The sequence below is a fragment of the Chiroxiphia lanceolata genome, chromosome 1 (genome assembly GCF_009829145.1).
Source record: "Chiroxiphia lanceolata isolate bChiLan1 chromosome 1, bChiLan1.pri, whole genome shotgun sequence".
Classification (NCBI taxonomy): domain Eukaryota; kingdom Metazoa; phylum Chordata; class Aves; order Passeriformes; family Pipridae; genus Chiroxiphia; species Chiroxiphia lanceolata.
This window is the reverse complement of record NC_045637.1, coordinates 135,464,602-135,478,062: the sequence shown is the minus strand read 5'-3', so window position 1 is coordinate 135,478,062 and position 13,461 is coordinate 135,464,602. Positions and strand designations below refer to the sequence as shown.

Here is a 13,461-nt window from a genome sequence, read left to right as displayed (position 1 = left end):
ATATGACCATCAAAGCTAGATTGGCAGTTGCCTCACATTTACATACAACACTGTATTCTGGAAGATGATATTCAGATGAGAGGTAACCACCCTGTCGAAGGGAGTTTTCTGAGTATACATCTAATCTGCCTGTTCATTGCTCCTTATATTTTGGTCACGAGTAGAACTCCATTCAGATTAGAATGTACAGGAATATACCAACCCTAGTAAATGGTAAACATTCTTTTGTATGTTTTTTGTTAAAGTGAAGATCCATTTTGTAGGATAAATATTTTTTCATAGAATATTTAAATCTATTCCTAATAAAATGTAGGAATATTATGCAAGAAGCACTGTACTTCACAAGCAGAGGGTATATAGGCTATATAGTATATAAGATAGCCAAATTTCCTCTTACATATCTCCACAAAAATTTTCTTTCATTATTATTTCCAACAGTAGCAAGATCTCCATGATTGTTTTTGCAGAATGTTCTGGCTTTCTCCATAGAAATCTTTTCTGGGCTGAAAAAATATTGTTTGTCTCCTTTTATAATCCAACCATCTTCTGTGACTTCATATGCTGCAACACAGAAGAGGAATGTCTGTATTCTTCATAGTTCTTATGCAAAGCTGCTGGTATTAAATGATACCACCCTTTAGATAAGTGAAAATAAACAGAAGCTTACTGGCAGAAGGGCCCAGAGGTTCTGGTTTCAAGGGTGTCCCTGTAATGAAATGGGGGAAAAAAATGAAGATGTAAAACGTTTACCAATCATTGAGCCAATATAAGTGTTCAATCAATGGAAATTATCTCAGTGTCTCTTATTTTTTCGTATTTTACATATTCAATGCAGAATATATTTATATAGTATATTTGGTGCAGAGATAATAGTGGATATTCAGGGAATAAAAGATGCATTACAGGTCTACATCTCCGTCTTGGTAGATTTTTGGTAAGTGCATCTTGTACGTCCTGAGTGTTGCCTAAATTAGATAACTGAAATTAGTCTAAAACAATACTTTTTTCTGAAAGAAAATTAAATAGTGAAAATACTTCAATGTTGGTATAATTTGAACAATTCTTTATGGACACTGCCTTGTATTTAAACAAGAAATTCCAATACCAAACAAAGTTTTGCTTCAAACTATTTTACATTTTAATACTATTTATTTGTTTGTGAAACTTTTTTTCTGTGTAGCTGCTTTGAGAAGATTCATACTTGACTGAAAATCCACCAGCTTTTGAAAAACAAAACAAAGGAAAAATTTCCACTTACGTGGAGTATGATATTGGAGCAATGTTTCTTTAAACATGCAAGGCCAAGAGCTATAAAAATGTAAAGCTAATGTCACCTTTATAATCTCAAGACAGGTTGAATGAGACTTTAAACAACCTGGTCATAGGTAGAGGGTTGGAACTGGATGATCTTTAAGGGTCCCTTACAACTCAAACCATTCTGTGATTCTATGTTTCTCTCCCCCCCAAATTCATCATAATGTTCGTATTGCTGTGTAATTACATTAAATTAAGTGTGTGACTCACGTGCTTGGGTGAAAAAGAAAGTTAAGTTAACTTTTAAAAATAATCTCTTGTGTGATCGGTGACAGTATTTAAAACAAAAACCCCAATATTTCTGTTCTGGAAGTACAAAGCATTATGTCTATTTCAGCATCTTTCAGCATGCCATTATGCACTACTGACTAATGATGGTAATTTCAGCAAGCTATAATTTCTCCCATTCATACACTAATAATAATTAACAGTATACAACTATGATTGACACTTATGCTAATGATTTTTAGTTATGATGATCATGTAGGTGAAAACTTACAAAGGAACTTACCAGGAAAAGTATCTTTACGACATCTCTTTGAGATAGAGGTCTACGACTATTACTTTTTAAGTATGAGAAGCAGAGACTATGTGCCTTGGTTAGAATAAGATTGTTTTGAATAATTCACCAGCACAGAAATGATGTTATTTGGAAAAGTATCACTTGAAACATTAACCATTACTGCTTTTGTCAAGGAGCCCAGGGAACCACCAAAGCAACACTGCTGTTAGTCTGGGAACTAAAATATGTAGCTAAACACATAGTTATGATTTATTCCTCTCTATTTCACTGAATATTTTTCCCAACAGTAGTTTAATTTGGGAAAAAAACTACAGAAGTATAAACGGAGAAGATGTCACTACTTATATGAGAGGAAGATGTGAATCTGTCTACTGTCTTCAAGTATATGAATTTTTAAGTTTTCATTACCTTTTTTTTATTACAGCAAGCCTGTTACAGGAGTGTCTTTAAGTGTCATCTTACAAAAAGATTCTATGATGCTGTAATCTTGTTTAAATTAGAGTAGGTGACTAATGTGTTGTTGTGTAGCATCCTAGCGACATTTGAGCAGAGGAGTGAAGTTTCATTTCACAAAGGATATGGAAATTTAAACTAGTGTTTCATTTTTTTCAAATTGCTATCTTCTCTTTCTCCCTCTTTGTCCCTTTATGCCCCCCCAACTTGGATATCCCCTACAGGTAAAAGTTCCAAGAAATATGCAGTTTCATATCAGTCAGAACTTATGTTTTGACAAAAGTCTGCTTTTGTGCAGAGCAGTGGATTTTACAAGGTAAGCTCTTCTTTCAACTTATTTTCTATGTTTACATAATGACATAAAGAAGTATAATTTCAGTAAAGTGTATCATGGATTTTTTCAAAATAAAACAAAAAATTTTATCACTAACAGATTAAATGTTATATTCTGAAAGTATTTCTATATCTTGATCTATTTTTCTGTATGCAAAATTCCTGTGAAATCAACCATTTTTTTTACCAGTATGTAATTTGCAGAGCTTCCTGGTTTAATTCAGCTTAAATTTCTTCCTAAAGTAAATTTAGGGTAAAAAGTAACCTACCTTTCTTTATTTCACAAATCCAGTTATGACTGTGTTCACAGTGCTCCATAATCCATGAAGGGTCTTCCGTGAGCGCTCCACAGTTTTCAAATGCAGCATTGTAAAAATAATCCTTTGTTTTATAATTCACCTACAGAAGAAACACAGCTTTAGTTTTTATTCTTATCATACAGCAGAAAAAAGTTGTACTCTGTAAGGAATGAGAAGTGGTGCCAAAGTTTCAAACCACTTATTTCTTTCCTCTTCTGTCTGTGCAGCCAATGTGGGCTATTAAAGCAAATACAGACACTACACAAGAGAAAAGAAATGCTCTGAGTTTATGCAGCATTTAACAGACTGTAGCAGCCTCATGAACACTGGAATCAAATGAGATTATAAATAAAAAGCAGGGGAAAGGAACATGGCAATATATCACCAGTGACTATTAAAAGTTAGGAGAGACCTTTCTCATGTATTTGTGACTTGGATAATCATCTCCATAGCCAAGTAGTCCTCTGTTGTAATCATCAGTGTTGTGATGGTATAACCTCAGGGTTTATTGGCCTTTTCTTGTTTGTTTCTTTGTGGGTTTTTTTTTTCCAATCCAGTGTGAAGAATAATGATTTAGAGTTACCCAGTTGCAAGGTAGACATTTTTTGAAATTCTTATGCAACTTAAGTACGCTGGTCATGGAAACAGCTCCAGCAGCAAAAAAGTCAGAACAGAAAGAAACTAGCGAAGTGAAACACTCACCGGTGATCCGTCACTCCAGGAAAGCCCACCGTCAGGATCCAAACACTGCAAACCTATCCAGAAAGGCTGAGATGATGGCAATTTTTTTCTAGAGTGTGAAAAAAGTGTGTGGGGGAAGAAGAGGATATATATGGTTAGTGCTGCTCAATTTTACAAGGTACGTGAGGCGATAACACTTATTGAAGTGAATAAGTTGAACACTTATTCAAATACAGCAGAAATTTTAAAAACAAAAAGTACTGTTGGTTAGCAAACTCCCATTGGCAAGTAAGTGAAGTTCACACCTTAAAATTTCCTACTTTGCAAATGGTTGTATTGAAAACAGAGCACATTGTTTTCTTTCACTGATGTTGTGATTAAAGTGTTCTTTGAGAAATAAAATGTTCAGGGCTGCTGGAAGACACAATTTAGTTTCAAAGTAGTTCAATAAACAAACTTATAAAAGGGTCTGAAGGAGAAGCATTCAACAAATTTTCTTGTTGGGTTATTTTTTTCTGAATTTAAAATGTTTACAGATTATGAAAAACTTCGGGAATTCAAAAAATTTCTTTGAAAACATTACCCATCTGAGCCATTTTCTCAGTTATTTTTCTTATTATTATGATGATGAAACTAATTATTTCAGGAGCAACACAAGAATAATACAATTTATTACTATATAATGTGTTGTTACACCAAATTATCAATTATTAGGGAGCTCGTTTGCTTACTTTATTAAGTTTTCTATCACTGTTTGCTCTTTTTCACTTCTAATGGCAGCCAGGTCTCCTCCTATTTCTCTGCAGAAGTCTCGGGCTTCAAACCATGTTTTCTTTTGGTTTCCTTCTCTCACAAAATCCTGTAGGTGCAGGTAGAACACCGTATTTACAGTGTGTTAAACATATGCCTTGTATAAGCAAAACAGGAAAACTTTCCATTACAATTATCATGTATAATATGGATTAAAAAGTATGCTAATTGGATAACCTTACATATCACTGATAGAGTGAAAACTGCAGTGATATTTGAACAGTTGTGTAAAAGCTTATTACATTTGTGCTATAACATGCTCTTCTGTGAGGTTTAGATTCCCTATCTATTTGGTGCTCTTCTGTTTAATGAGTAGGATTGTTGCAAAAACCAGTACTTACTCTGAAGCATGCGTTAGTGCTATTACTTGTATCCCAACCCAAGGGACATTTGAAATCAGGAATGGTTTCAGGAATAAGAGGAACAGTGACTTTTTCAGCTAATTTTTTGCAGAGAAATTTTGCCTTTACTTCACAGTTCTGAACATCCCATAGTCCAGCTGCATTTCCAGTCCTCAGGGCAACACAACCAGCTTCACTCCCTTTGTGAGATATATATAAAAAAAAAAGAAATGTGTTTTCCAGTGGTTGCCTTGACATTTTTACAACTCATGCGATTAATTTACAAAAGATTATTTGAAATATTAAGTGTAGTGTCCACTCAGAAGAAGAGCTTTGTAAAAAGAGGAAACCAGCAACTCAAGTCATTCATCATCTGCCCTCCCCTTTGACTGCATGAGCAGCCCCTTGCCTGCCTCTTTCCTATGCCACTCATGGCAAGGATTTGGCAGCCTGTCACCAAGGATGGAAGGGATTTCACCGTTTCTTCTCAGTTTGATTTTACTCTTGTAAAAAATGAGGAGCCAGAAAAGAAATATTTTCATGGCAACATAGAAAAGTCATAGAATAATTTAGGTTGGAAAAGATCTTTAAGATCATTGAGTCCAACCATTAATACAGCAGTGTCAGGCCCACCACTAAACCATGTCCCTCAGTGCCACATCTACACATCTTGTAAATACCTCCAGGGATGGTGACTCAGCAACTTCCCTCGGCAGCCTATTACAAGGCCTGACCACCCTTTCAGTGAAGAAATCTTTTCTAATATCCAATCTAAAAGTCTTGTGGCACAACTTGAGGCTGTTTCTTGTTACTTGGGAGAAGGAACCAGCCCCCACGTGTCTACAACCTCTTTTCAGGTAGTTGTAGAGAGTCATGAGGTCCCCCCTGAGTGTTCTTTTCTTCAGGCTAAACAACCCCAACTCCCTCGGACACTCCTCATCAGACTTTTGCTCCAAATCCTTCACCAGCTTCATTGCCCTTCTCTGGACACATTCCAGCAACCCAATGTTTTTCTGGTAGTGAGGGGCCCAAAACTGAACTCAGAATTCAAGCTGCAACCTCACTAGTGCCAAGTACATGTATCAAAGACGCTCCAGTTTCAAAGGCAGAATGTTTGTGTGGGTCATCATGGATGTGGTTTATCAAAGCTGGAAAACAGTTTAGAATTAGAACACAGAAAGTTCCTCAGTAGTATAAATTTAGTCCAATGGCAGAGTACCAGGCATTGCTGCGTTCCAGTTTGTGTACAGAACACCTTCACCAGTCACCCACTTGAAACTCCCTCGCTCTTCTTTGTCTGAGAGACCAATCCAAAAATACTTCTCAGAGCTCAGACCAGTGAGGCTGGTTAGGTAGGCTTGCTCATATCTGAAATGACAGAAGTCAGATGGCATTAAGCCTAGCTTTCCCTTAGCTTTCCATTCCTCAGCATCCCAAAATTCACAAGACTAGAATGTAGTCTCCATTAGCCTTTCTTTTACGTGGAAATATGTTGTTTAACTGGGTTTCAGATGCTATCTTCAATAGCAGGTGAAGCTGTGCTATACTGAAAAGCTGCTGTTTACAGAGCAGAAGTTGCTTTTGTCTGTCCTTTCAGAGTAAAGTACTGTAAAACATCAATGTGTAAATTATTTTTAGTTAGAAAATCCATAGTGCTTATTAATTATTTTTATTTCAGAAAAAGGATATTCTGTGGTTATCTGTTTTTCTTTTTTTTTCTCAAAAAGTTCTCAACTATTTTTTAAAATTCCAATATTGTTGCACCAGATATACAGCTTTTAGTCTTTTTTCATACCTGTCTCCTATACTTGTTAAATAACCATTGCTCCTTTCACATGTTTTCTTTGCTTCTGAAAATGTTACAGAGGTATGTCCAACTAGGTAGCAGTAAAAACCATGTCTTTTCCAGCCCTGTCAAGAACATGTGAAATGTAGTTGCAGTAAAAAAAGGTATGTGTTGTAGTACCTGAACTTCAGTGAATACTCTTAAATCAACATATTTTTAATATAACCTAATGTGTTAATGTATTCATTTGAATTCCAGTGAACTAATGGAAATTAAACTTAGCAAACATTAAGTGCAGAAAGAAGACATTTCATGCATATAAATCTCACTTTTTGACAACTAATAATGGATGCTAAAAAAGTCAGAGGGACTTAGGACTCTCCTAAGAACGGAGAGTGCATTCAGAATCAGGTGAATAAAATATTTCCTTAATCAGAATCGAAAAGAGTAGTGTGTGTTACAGTAGAGATGCTGACTCAAGTTTCCTAATGTTTCAAGGCTAAAGGTACAATAACTAGACTAATTAATTGCTTTAATTCATCAGCTCACCTAAAAGTCTGACTGAAGAGGTAACATGAATATAATTGAAAAGCAAAATCCTCAAAATTACGGGTGAATCCTAAGTAATTTTCCCTTTTATGGCAGCTCATAGATTGCTTGCTGCACCAAAGAAAGGTAAATAAAATCTGTGTTCAGTATTTGGCTGCTACCTAGTTCCATTGAGCACAATGAGTCTCAACTCTGCTCCTCCTATGGGCCTTGTGGGAAAGGTTACTAAATATGGAATAGTAGTAAATAGAAAAGTAAAAAGAGGGAAAAGAGAAGGAAAAAAACCCTGAGTAAGATACAATAATTTCTTCAAAACAAATTCACTCAAAAGTGATTTTATTGTTTTGATTTGGCTTGAATAGTGAGATTTGTCATCGTCTTGCATCATGTCACATAGTCCAGAAATTGTTAGCAATCCCTACTACAGCTTCAGTAACCACAGTTGGTTGTAGAACAATATAAAAAATATGCAGAAAACCGCAGTAATGACTTTAGCCCCTTTCACAGAGAGTTCTGAGATAATAGGCCTGACTCATATTCTCTAAAAAAAAATTCAAAATAACTTTATTTTAAATCAGGGATTGTAGTGAAAATTATCACCCTGAATTTTTTGTAGAATCACACTTGTTAGGGAAGACTGAAAAAAATAGTTTCAGTGTCAAGTGGAGTTTACGAAAACAATGGATTTTTACTAACCAGATTCTTGGATATGCTTTCTTCTTACCTTCAGGCAGGCAGGATCAGGCTTTGCTGTTTCAGAAACTCCTTGTAGTGGGCCTCTTCTGCAGATGTAACCTAACTTTCTGTCACAGGCATTGACTGCCCAGTATCCATCCTAGTTGCAATTTGGGAAGAGGTGAAAAACAGTGAGGCAGAACCTGTTTCCTTTAGAAACATTATTATTTCTTTTAAATATTGTTTCAATGGGACAATGAAGATCTGTAATTTTTAGTGAATTCCGAGTATTTGTGCTTAATGAAGAGGTTAATGTTATTCTAAGTGGCACTGGCAGGCTGTTAACGTTTGCTTGGCATATAATGTACACTCACGATCAGATATGAATGTTCATCTCGTTATGTATAATTTCATTTTAAATTTCATTTAGGACAATCATATGTCTGAATGAAGATACCACTCTCTGATTTGTTGTTAAGTTGAATTAAAAGAACCCTCTAGAAATATAACCGAAACTCAAATAGTACAGTGCTACAGAAATGAGGAATGATTCACCTTTCCTGCCATAATGACACAATTTTCTTGCCCGTTGACTTCATGGGTTGGTTCTCCAGGCAACCATTTGGTATATGTAACAGGAGTCCCATCACTCCACTCGAAGTACATTTGAGTTTTGAGGTCATTCAGGCCAATCCACAGCTCATCCACAGCTTCTACAACAGAGATTCATCTGTGTTATTACCCAAGTTGAAACAGTCCTTTGGAGCAAGATTTTGTGGAAATGAGCTGAAATTGCAATGTTACAATGCAAATTCATCTATATTGAAAGACAGAGGAGTTTGTTTTAAATCCTAATTCACATTCTTCTTTCAAGAAGTTAAAAATGAGATACCAGCAGGAAATAAGATTCCTCAGCTTTATCAGTAAAGTCCATTACTGTATCTACAGCTACAAGGTGTCTGAGGCAGATAATCAGTCCAAATGCCGCAGTAACTAGAGCTGTTATTTCCTTCAAGTGATTTCATGCAGTGAAAAACAAATGAAAATCAAATTGAAAAGAATGAAAACAAAAATGAAGAAAGCATAATGATTCCTCTTGTGGTTTGTTGGTGTTTGAGGCTTTTCTAACCTATGTATCTGTGGCCTTCCCTATAAATATTTGTAATAAATGAGTAAGAATTATTTTATTTAAACCCTGTAAGATTTCTAATAATACAGTTTTGCATTTGTACCAAACTCTGCCCTATAGAAACACTCACGGTAGCCAAGCTGAGACAGTATGAAGCCATGCTCCTCAGGGTTGTGGATACTGGCCAGATTGCCATTGCTCTCATTGCAGGAAATTAGGGCCTCTCTCCATTCTTTGGGGTCTCTGTGAACCATGAAACAGTGACCTCCATGGGGTAACCATCCTTCTGGGCATTTAACAGGCTCTGCATTCCCTCAAAATCAATAGATATTTCAAATTTTTAAAGTGCAAACGGAAGTGTAGAATAACTGCAATTACATTGAAAATCAGTTAATTAACTAATTAGAATTAAAGTTATTACAAATAAGCAGTACTTCTATTCATTCCTCACACATATATTTTAGTCTGTGTGATTTTGCTCACTCTACTTTTACAAAAAACCTACCGCATTTTACCAAAAGAGGAAAATACTGGAGCCAGTGGTTACTGGGCTTCACTACTGTGAAGTATTCACTGTTGGACAGAGGAATATTTTGGAATTTTGTATATAGTGTTTCCACACAATATATCCTACCCAGTTATGTTCTACATATTTCATAAAGGCATTATTACTGTAGCACAAGTAATTCTCTGCACACGTGGCTTTCCATACTGAGTCTCATTAAATAAATCAGAGAGAAGTGTACTAGAAAAGTGTTCTGAAGGAACTTGCTCTTTTTTGCCATCTTTCTAGGCTACAGGCAACACTACTAAGATGTTGCTTTGAGCCTACTAGTGTCACTTTGCCAAGCCTTCAGTGTTTTCATTAGAATGCACTGCAGGAAGGGTGAGGCATCTCTAACTATATTTTCATGTCCATGCAGACCATGACACTTTCATGATAGTGTACGGCTTATCCCAGCAAAAATGCTTCTGTGGTTACTGGGTACCGGGAACATTTTCAGTATTTAAATATATTTGGCTAAAGAAATTACAGTATGCTTTTTTCTGTAGCCCTCGTCATAGCAGAAGAACAAATTACAATGCCTACTTTTTTTTTAAATTTCAAATAGCCATTAAATATAACTTTAGTGACACAAATTCTGCCCTTATCAAAATGTTTTTTTTTATTTACTTGACATACCTGATGAAAGAAAGAAAGGATCCATTGTGGAGTTTTCCTTTTTACAGATATAACCAAGTTTCAGATCACATGGTTTATTTTCCCATTTAGCATCTCTTCTGGGATTTAGTACTGCACAGAGTTTCTCAGACTCAGGCTCAGGACTTCCTTCATGGCATAAAAACCAAATTATTTTTATGTAGCACAGGTTTTATGTCAGCAGCTAAAAGAACAATTTACATCCAGCCTTCTAATGTGTCAATCGTAGGCTCGTGACTTAACTGCTACAATTATTTTTCTACCAGAGATAAGAAAATGTAATTTAGAAGTACCCATCAAAACATTTCTTTATATGCTTATTGCATAATTCACACTTTCTACCACATTTAATGGCAGCGTAATGGTCTCAAAAATAAGACAGTCCTGTAAGTTTTGTGGAAATTTTGGGTTGCTCAGAAGAGAGACTGTAGTATACGCTGGTGGAAAGGCTGCATTAAATGGCCCTTTGAAAAGGTCATTTCTGCATGTCCCTTTGGCAACTCGGATGCAGATTTGCACCTTGCTGCAAGCAGAGCTTCCTCACAATTGCTGAGTGTCTCTCCTCTGCCTGCCTCTTCAATGAACCCTCCAGGAGTTTCTCCAGGACCACGATCCCTATCTGGGGAATGGTCAGTGTTTTCCTCTTCTCGGAGAGGTCCACAGTGTGATGAATTACTTTTTTTATTCCCCCTCCCCTGAAAGTTACAACTTAAAACAACTTTGCAGTTAACTGGAAATGTGTATATGAACTCATGATCACAGTCATCATGTGGGAATACAGGAGCTCTGGGTGTGTGGGCTGCTTGACCTGAGAGCCAACTCCTCTTCTCTGCAAGGCTTAAGGAATTTGACCAGCTCAGCAGAAGGTACAAAATCCTGTACCAGACTCAGCAGCTCTGGGCTTTTCCTTCATCCTTTGTGCCAGATAAAAGCGGGTGACATCTCTGAGACTTAGAAAGGCCAAAAGATGGACTATGCTTGGATTTATTCAGCATTCGCTGCAATTGATTGTTGCCATGGCAATCATTAAGAGGCCTTCAAAGATAAACTGACAGTGGTGTGAACTCTATTTACAGGCTCTCTTGAATGTTGAAGAGGATAGAAGAGTAGAAAAGCATAAGAGGAAGACTTTCCAAGAGTGATGCTCACTGACAGCTGAGTCCTTGCAGGTTGCAGGACCTGATAACCCTTGTGACAGTTGTAAAGACACAGAGGATTTAATGACTTGGAGGCATTCTCAGTTTGCTACAGCTCATCTAGTGCTTTTTACTTTATCTGCTTCTGGTAGGAGATGAGACTATTTAGTTCTTCTTGAAATTCCATAAGGTACATCTAGTGAAGGAAAGCATAATTCTCAGATTTTCCATCTCACATCTCCCATACCTTTCAGCTCCATTTCCTCGTGTTCATGGGAAATACTACAGGATTTCAATTAATATGCATTCATCATACTGATGAGAAATATTAATTCCTAAAACTGTTAAAAAAGATTATTACCTGGTGCCCAGTTAAAGTATCTGAAGGGAATGCCACCACTCCACTGCCAGCCGCTGTTGAGATTCAGGCTGTTAAGCCCAATCCAGAGAGAGGATCTCTTGCTGTCAATCAGATCTAGGCAACCAAAAGAATTGTTAGGAAATGTTCTGTATTTTCAAAGGTTAGAAGAAGATATTAAAAGTCTGCTTAGTGATTTCTAAGTTCAGTACAGAATCCATGTTTACTGGTAATAAACTCAAAGGGGTTTTTCTGTAAATAAAGAGTAGAGAATTGCGAAAGACTATTTTACAAAGTAGTTTATCTGAATTTAGTGCTATTCTACAGTTATATGTAAACAATAAGCTTTATAAATGGAAAGACTGAATTACTATTATTAATACTGTTACAACTTTTCCTGATTGTGATGCAATTGACATTGGACTTTCATCCTACAGAATGTGCATGCATCCAGAAAGTCTTTAAATTTTTAGGAGTCTTCTGTATAAAATTTGAATGGTATTTCCGAAAAACTATTTCATTAGATATACATGAAGAATACTGATTCATTAACATGAAAGTCATATAATGACTGCCTCCTAAAATGTTGTTTCTTCTTCTAAGGTCCCTTTCTAGGACCTTTCTGGTGTTTTCTGAGCTTGAGCTAACTTTTGCTTAATTATCTGGAAATTCTTAAATAATAATATAAATAATTTCAAATGGCAGTTCCACAACTTACAGAAGTTCCACCTATAAAAAGCTTAATTTACAGTAATTTTGCTATTTCTGATTAGTACATATATATAATATATATGTGGTTTTTTACATCAGCTATTCATTGTAAAGTGCTTAAAACCCTGAAACCTTTGAAATCAGTTACAAAAACCTCTCTGACACATTTTTTATTGAATCTTGATTATTAGTTCACCTCTTAGATACATATGTTCATGTATCTCTGTAACACTGAGTAATTCTGCGTTCTGTTGCTGACAGCTCTTCCTTGCTTGGTGCCATGTGAGAGCTGACTGGTAGTTTATCTGGTAGTAGGTTCCTGTCAAAGGATCTGTACTCCAAAATCTGTCATTGTCTGTGTGAGAGAAAGGAAATTTAGTATCTCAGTTTGTAATAACCATTTTACACAAAATGTTATGGCAAAATTCTACTGCAAGCTTACTTGTGAAATGACACTCTGGAGCAAGTGAGTTAGCTTGACCTTGTTAAGTAAAAGAGGGTTTGCAATTTAAAGTAGCAGAGATGGACCTTCATTCTTTATTTTTTACTTTCCTCTTCAAATTTTATAATCTCCAGATAAAAAAAAAATTTTGTAAAGATATCAGTAAAGCAAAACTCTATCTTGGTCATTTTCTACCCTGAAATCCTGTTCAGCAGCTCACAGACTATGTCCAAGTTTATTCTTGGCTGAAACACAACTGAAGTACAAACATTTCCAGTAATGGAAAGTTTGCTTTTGAAATTATACCATCACTAATTACATTTACGATTCTACAGGCTTGGAAGAGAGCAGCTGGAAAGCTTTCCAGTGGAAAAGAACTTGGAGGTGTTGTTTGATAACCAGCTGAACATGAGCCAGCAGTGTGCCCAGGTGGCCAAGAAGACCAGTGGCATCCTGGCTTGTATCAGGAATAGTGGGGCCAGCAGGACCAGGACAGTGATTGTCCCCCTGTGCTTGGGGGACACTGGTGACACCACACCTCAAATACTGAGTTCAGTTTTGGGCTCCTTGCCCAAAGAAAGACATTGAGAAGGGCAAGAGAGCTGGGGAAGGGTCCAGTGAGGAGCAGATGAGGAGCTGGAATTGTATTTGTTGTCTGGCATGTGTTCTGGAGTTTAGAAATTGTCTTCTGAGAGCTCACTGTTAGCAAAACTGTTCCCT

The 13,461-nt window shown here is 36.3% G+C and overlaps 1 protein-coding gene across 3 annotated transcripts in view; it reads right to left on the bottom strand.

Annotated features, from left to right (window-relative positions):
- The window catches only part of LOC116782027 (macrophage mannose receptor 1-like), a 30,819-nt gene that overhangs the window by 12,215 nt on the left and 5,143 nt on the right, over window positions 1–13,461 (bottom strand). For 2 of the 3 annotated variants that reach the window (XM_032678055.1, XM_032678044.1), the window contains exons 4-17: window positions 12,496–12,654; window positions 11,592–11,705; window positions 10,077–10,223; window positions 9,024–9,206; window positions 8,320–8,477; window positions 7,814–7,924; window positions 6,550–6,665; window positions 5,974–6,122; window positions 4,755–4,954; window positions 4,335–4,462; window positions 3,625–3,712; window positions 2,893–3,022; window positions 668–706; window positions 398–561 (exon numbers count right to left, since the gene is read on the bottom strand). In XM_032678055.1, the coding sequence (XP_032533946.1) occupies window positions 398–561; window positions 668–706; window positions 2,893–3,022; window positions 3,625–3,712; window positions 4,335–4,462; window positions 4,755–4,954; window positions 5,974–6,122; window positions 6,550–6,665; window positions 7,814–7,924; window positions 8,320–8,477; window positions 9,024–9,206; window positions 10,077–10,223; window positions 11,592–11,705; window positions 12,496–12,654 (1,886 nt within the window). The remainder of the gene's footprint in view (window positions 1–397; window positions 562–667; window positions 707–2,892; window positions 3,023–3,624; window positions 3,713–4,334; window positions 4,463–4,754; window positions 4,955–5,973; window positions 6,123–6,549; window positions 6,666–7,813; window positions 7,925–8,319; window positions 8,478–9,023; window positions 9,207–10,076; window positions 10,224–11,591; window positions 11,706–12,495; window positions 12,655–13,461) is intronic. The other variant, XM_032678052.1, reaches the window with a different exon arrangement.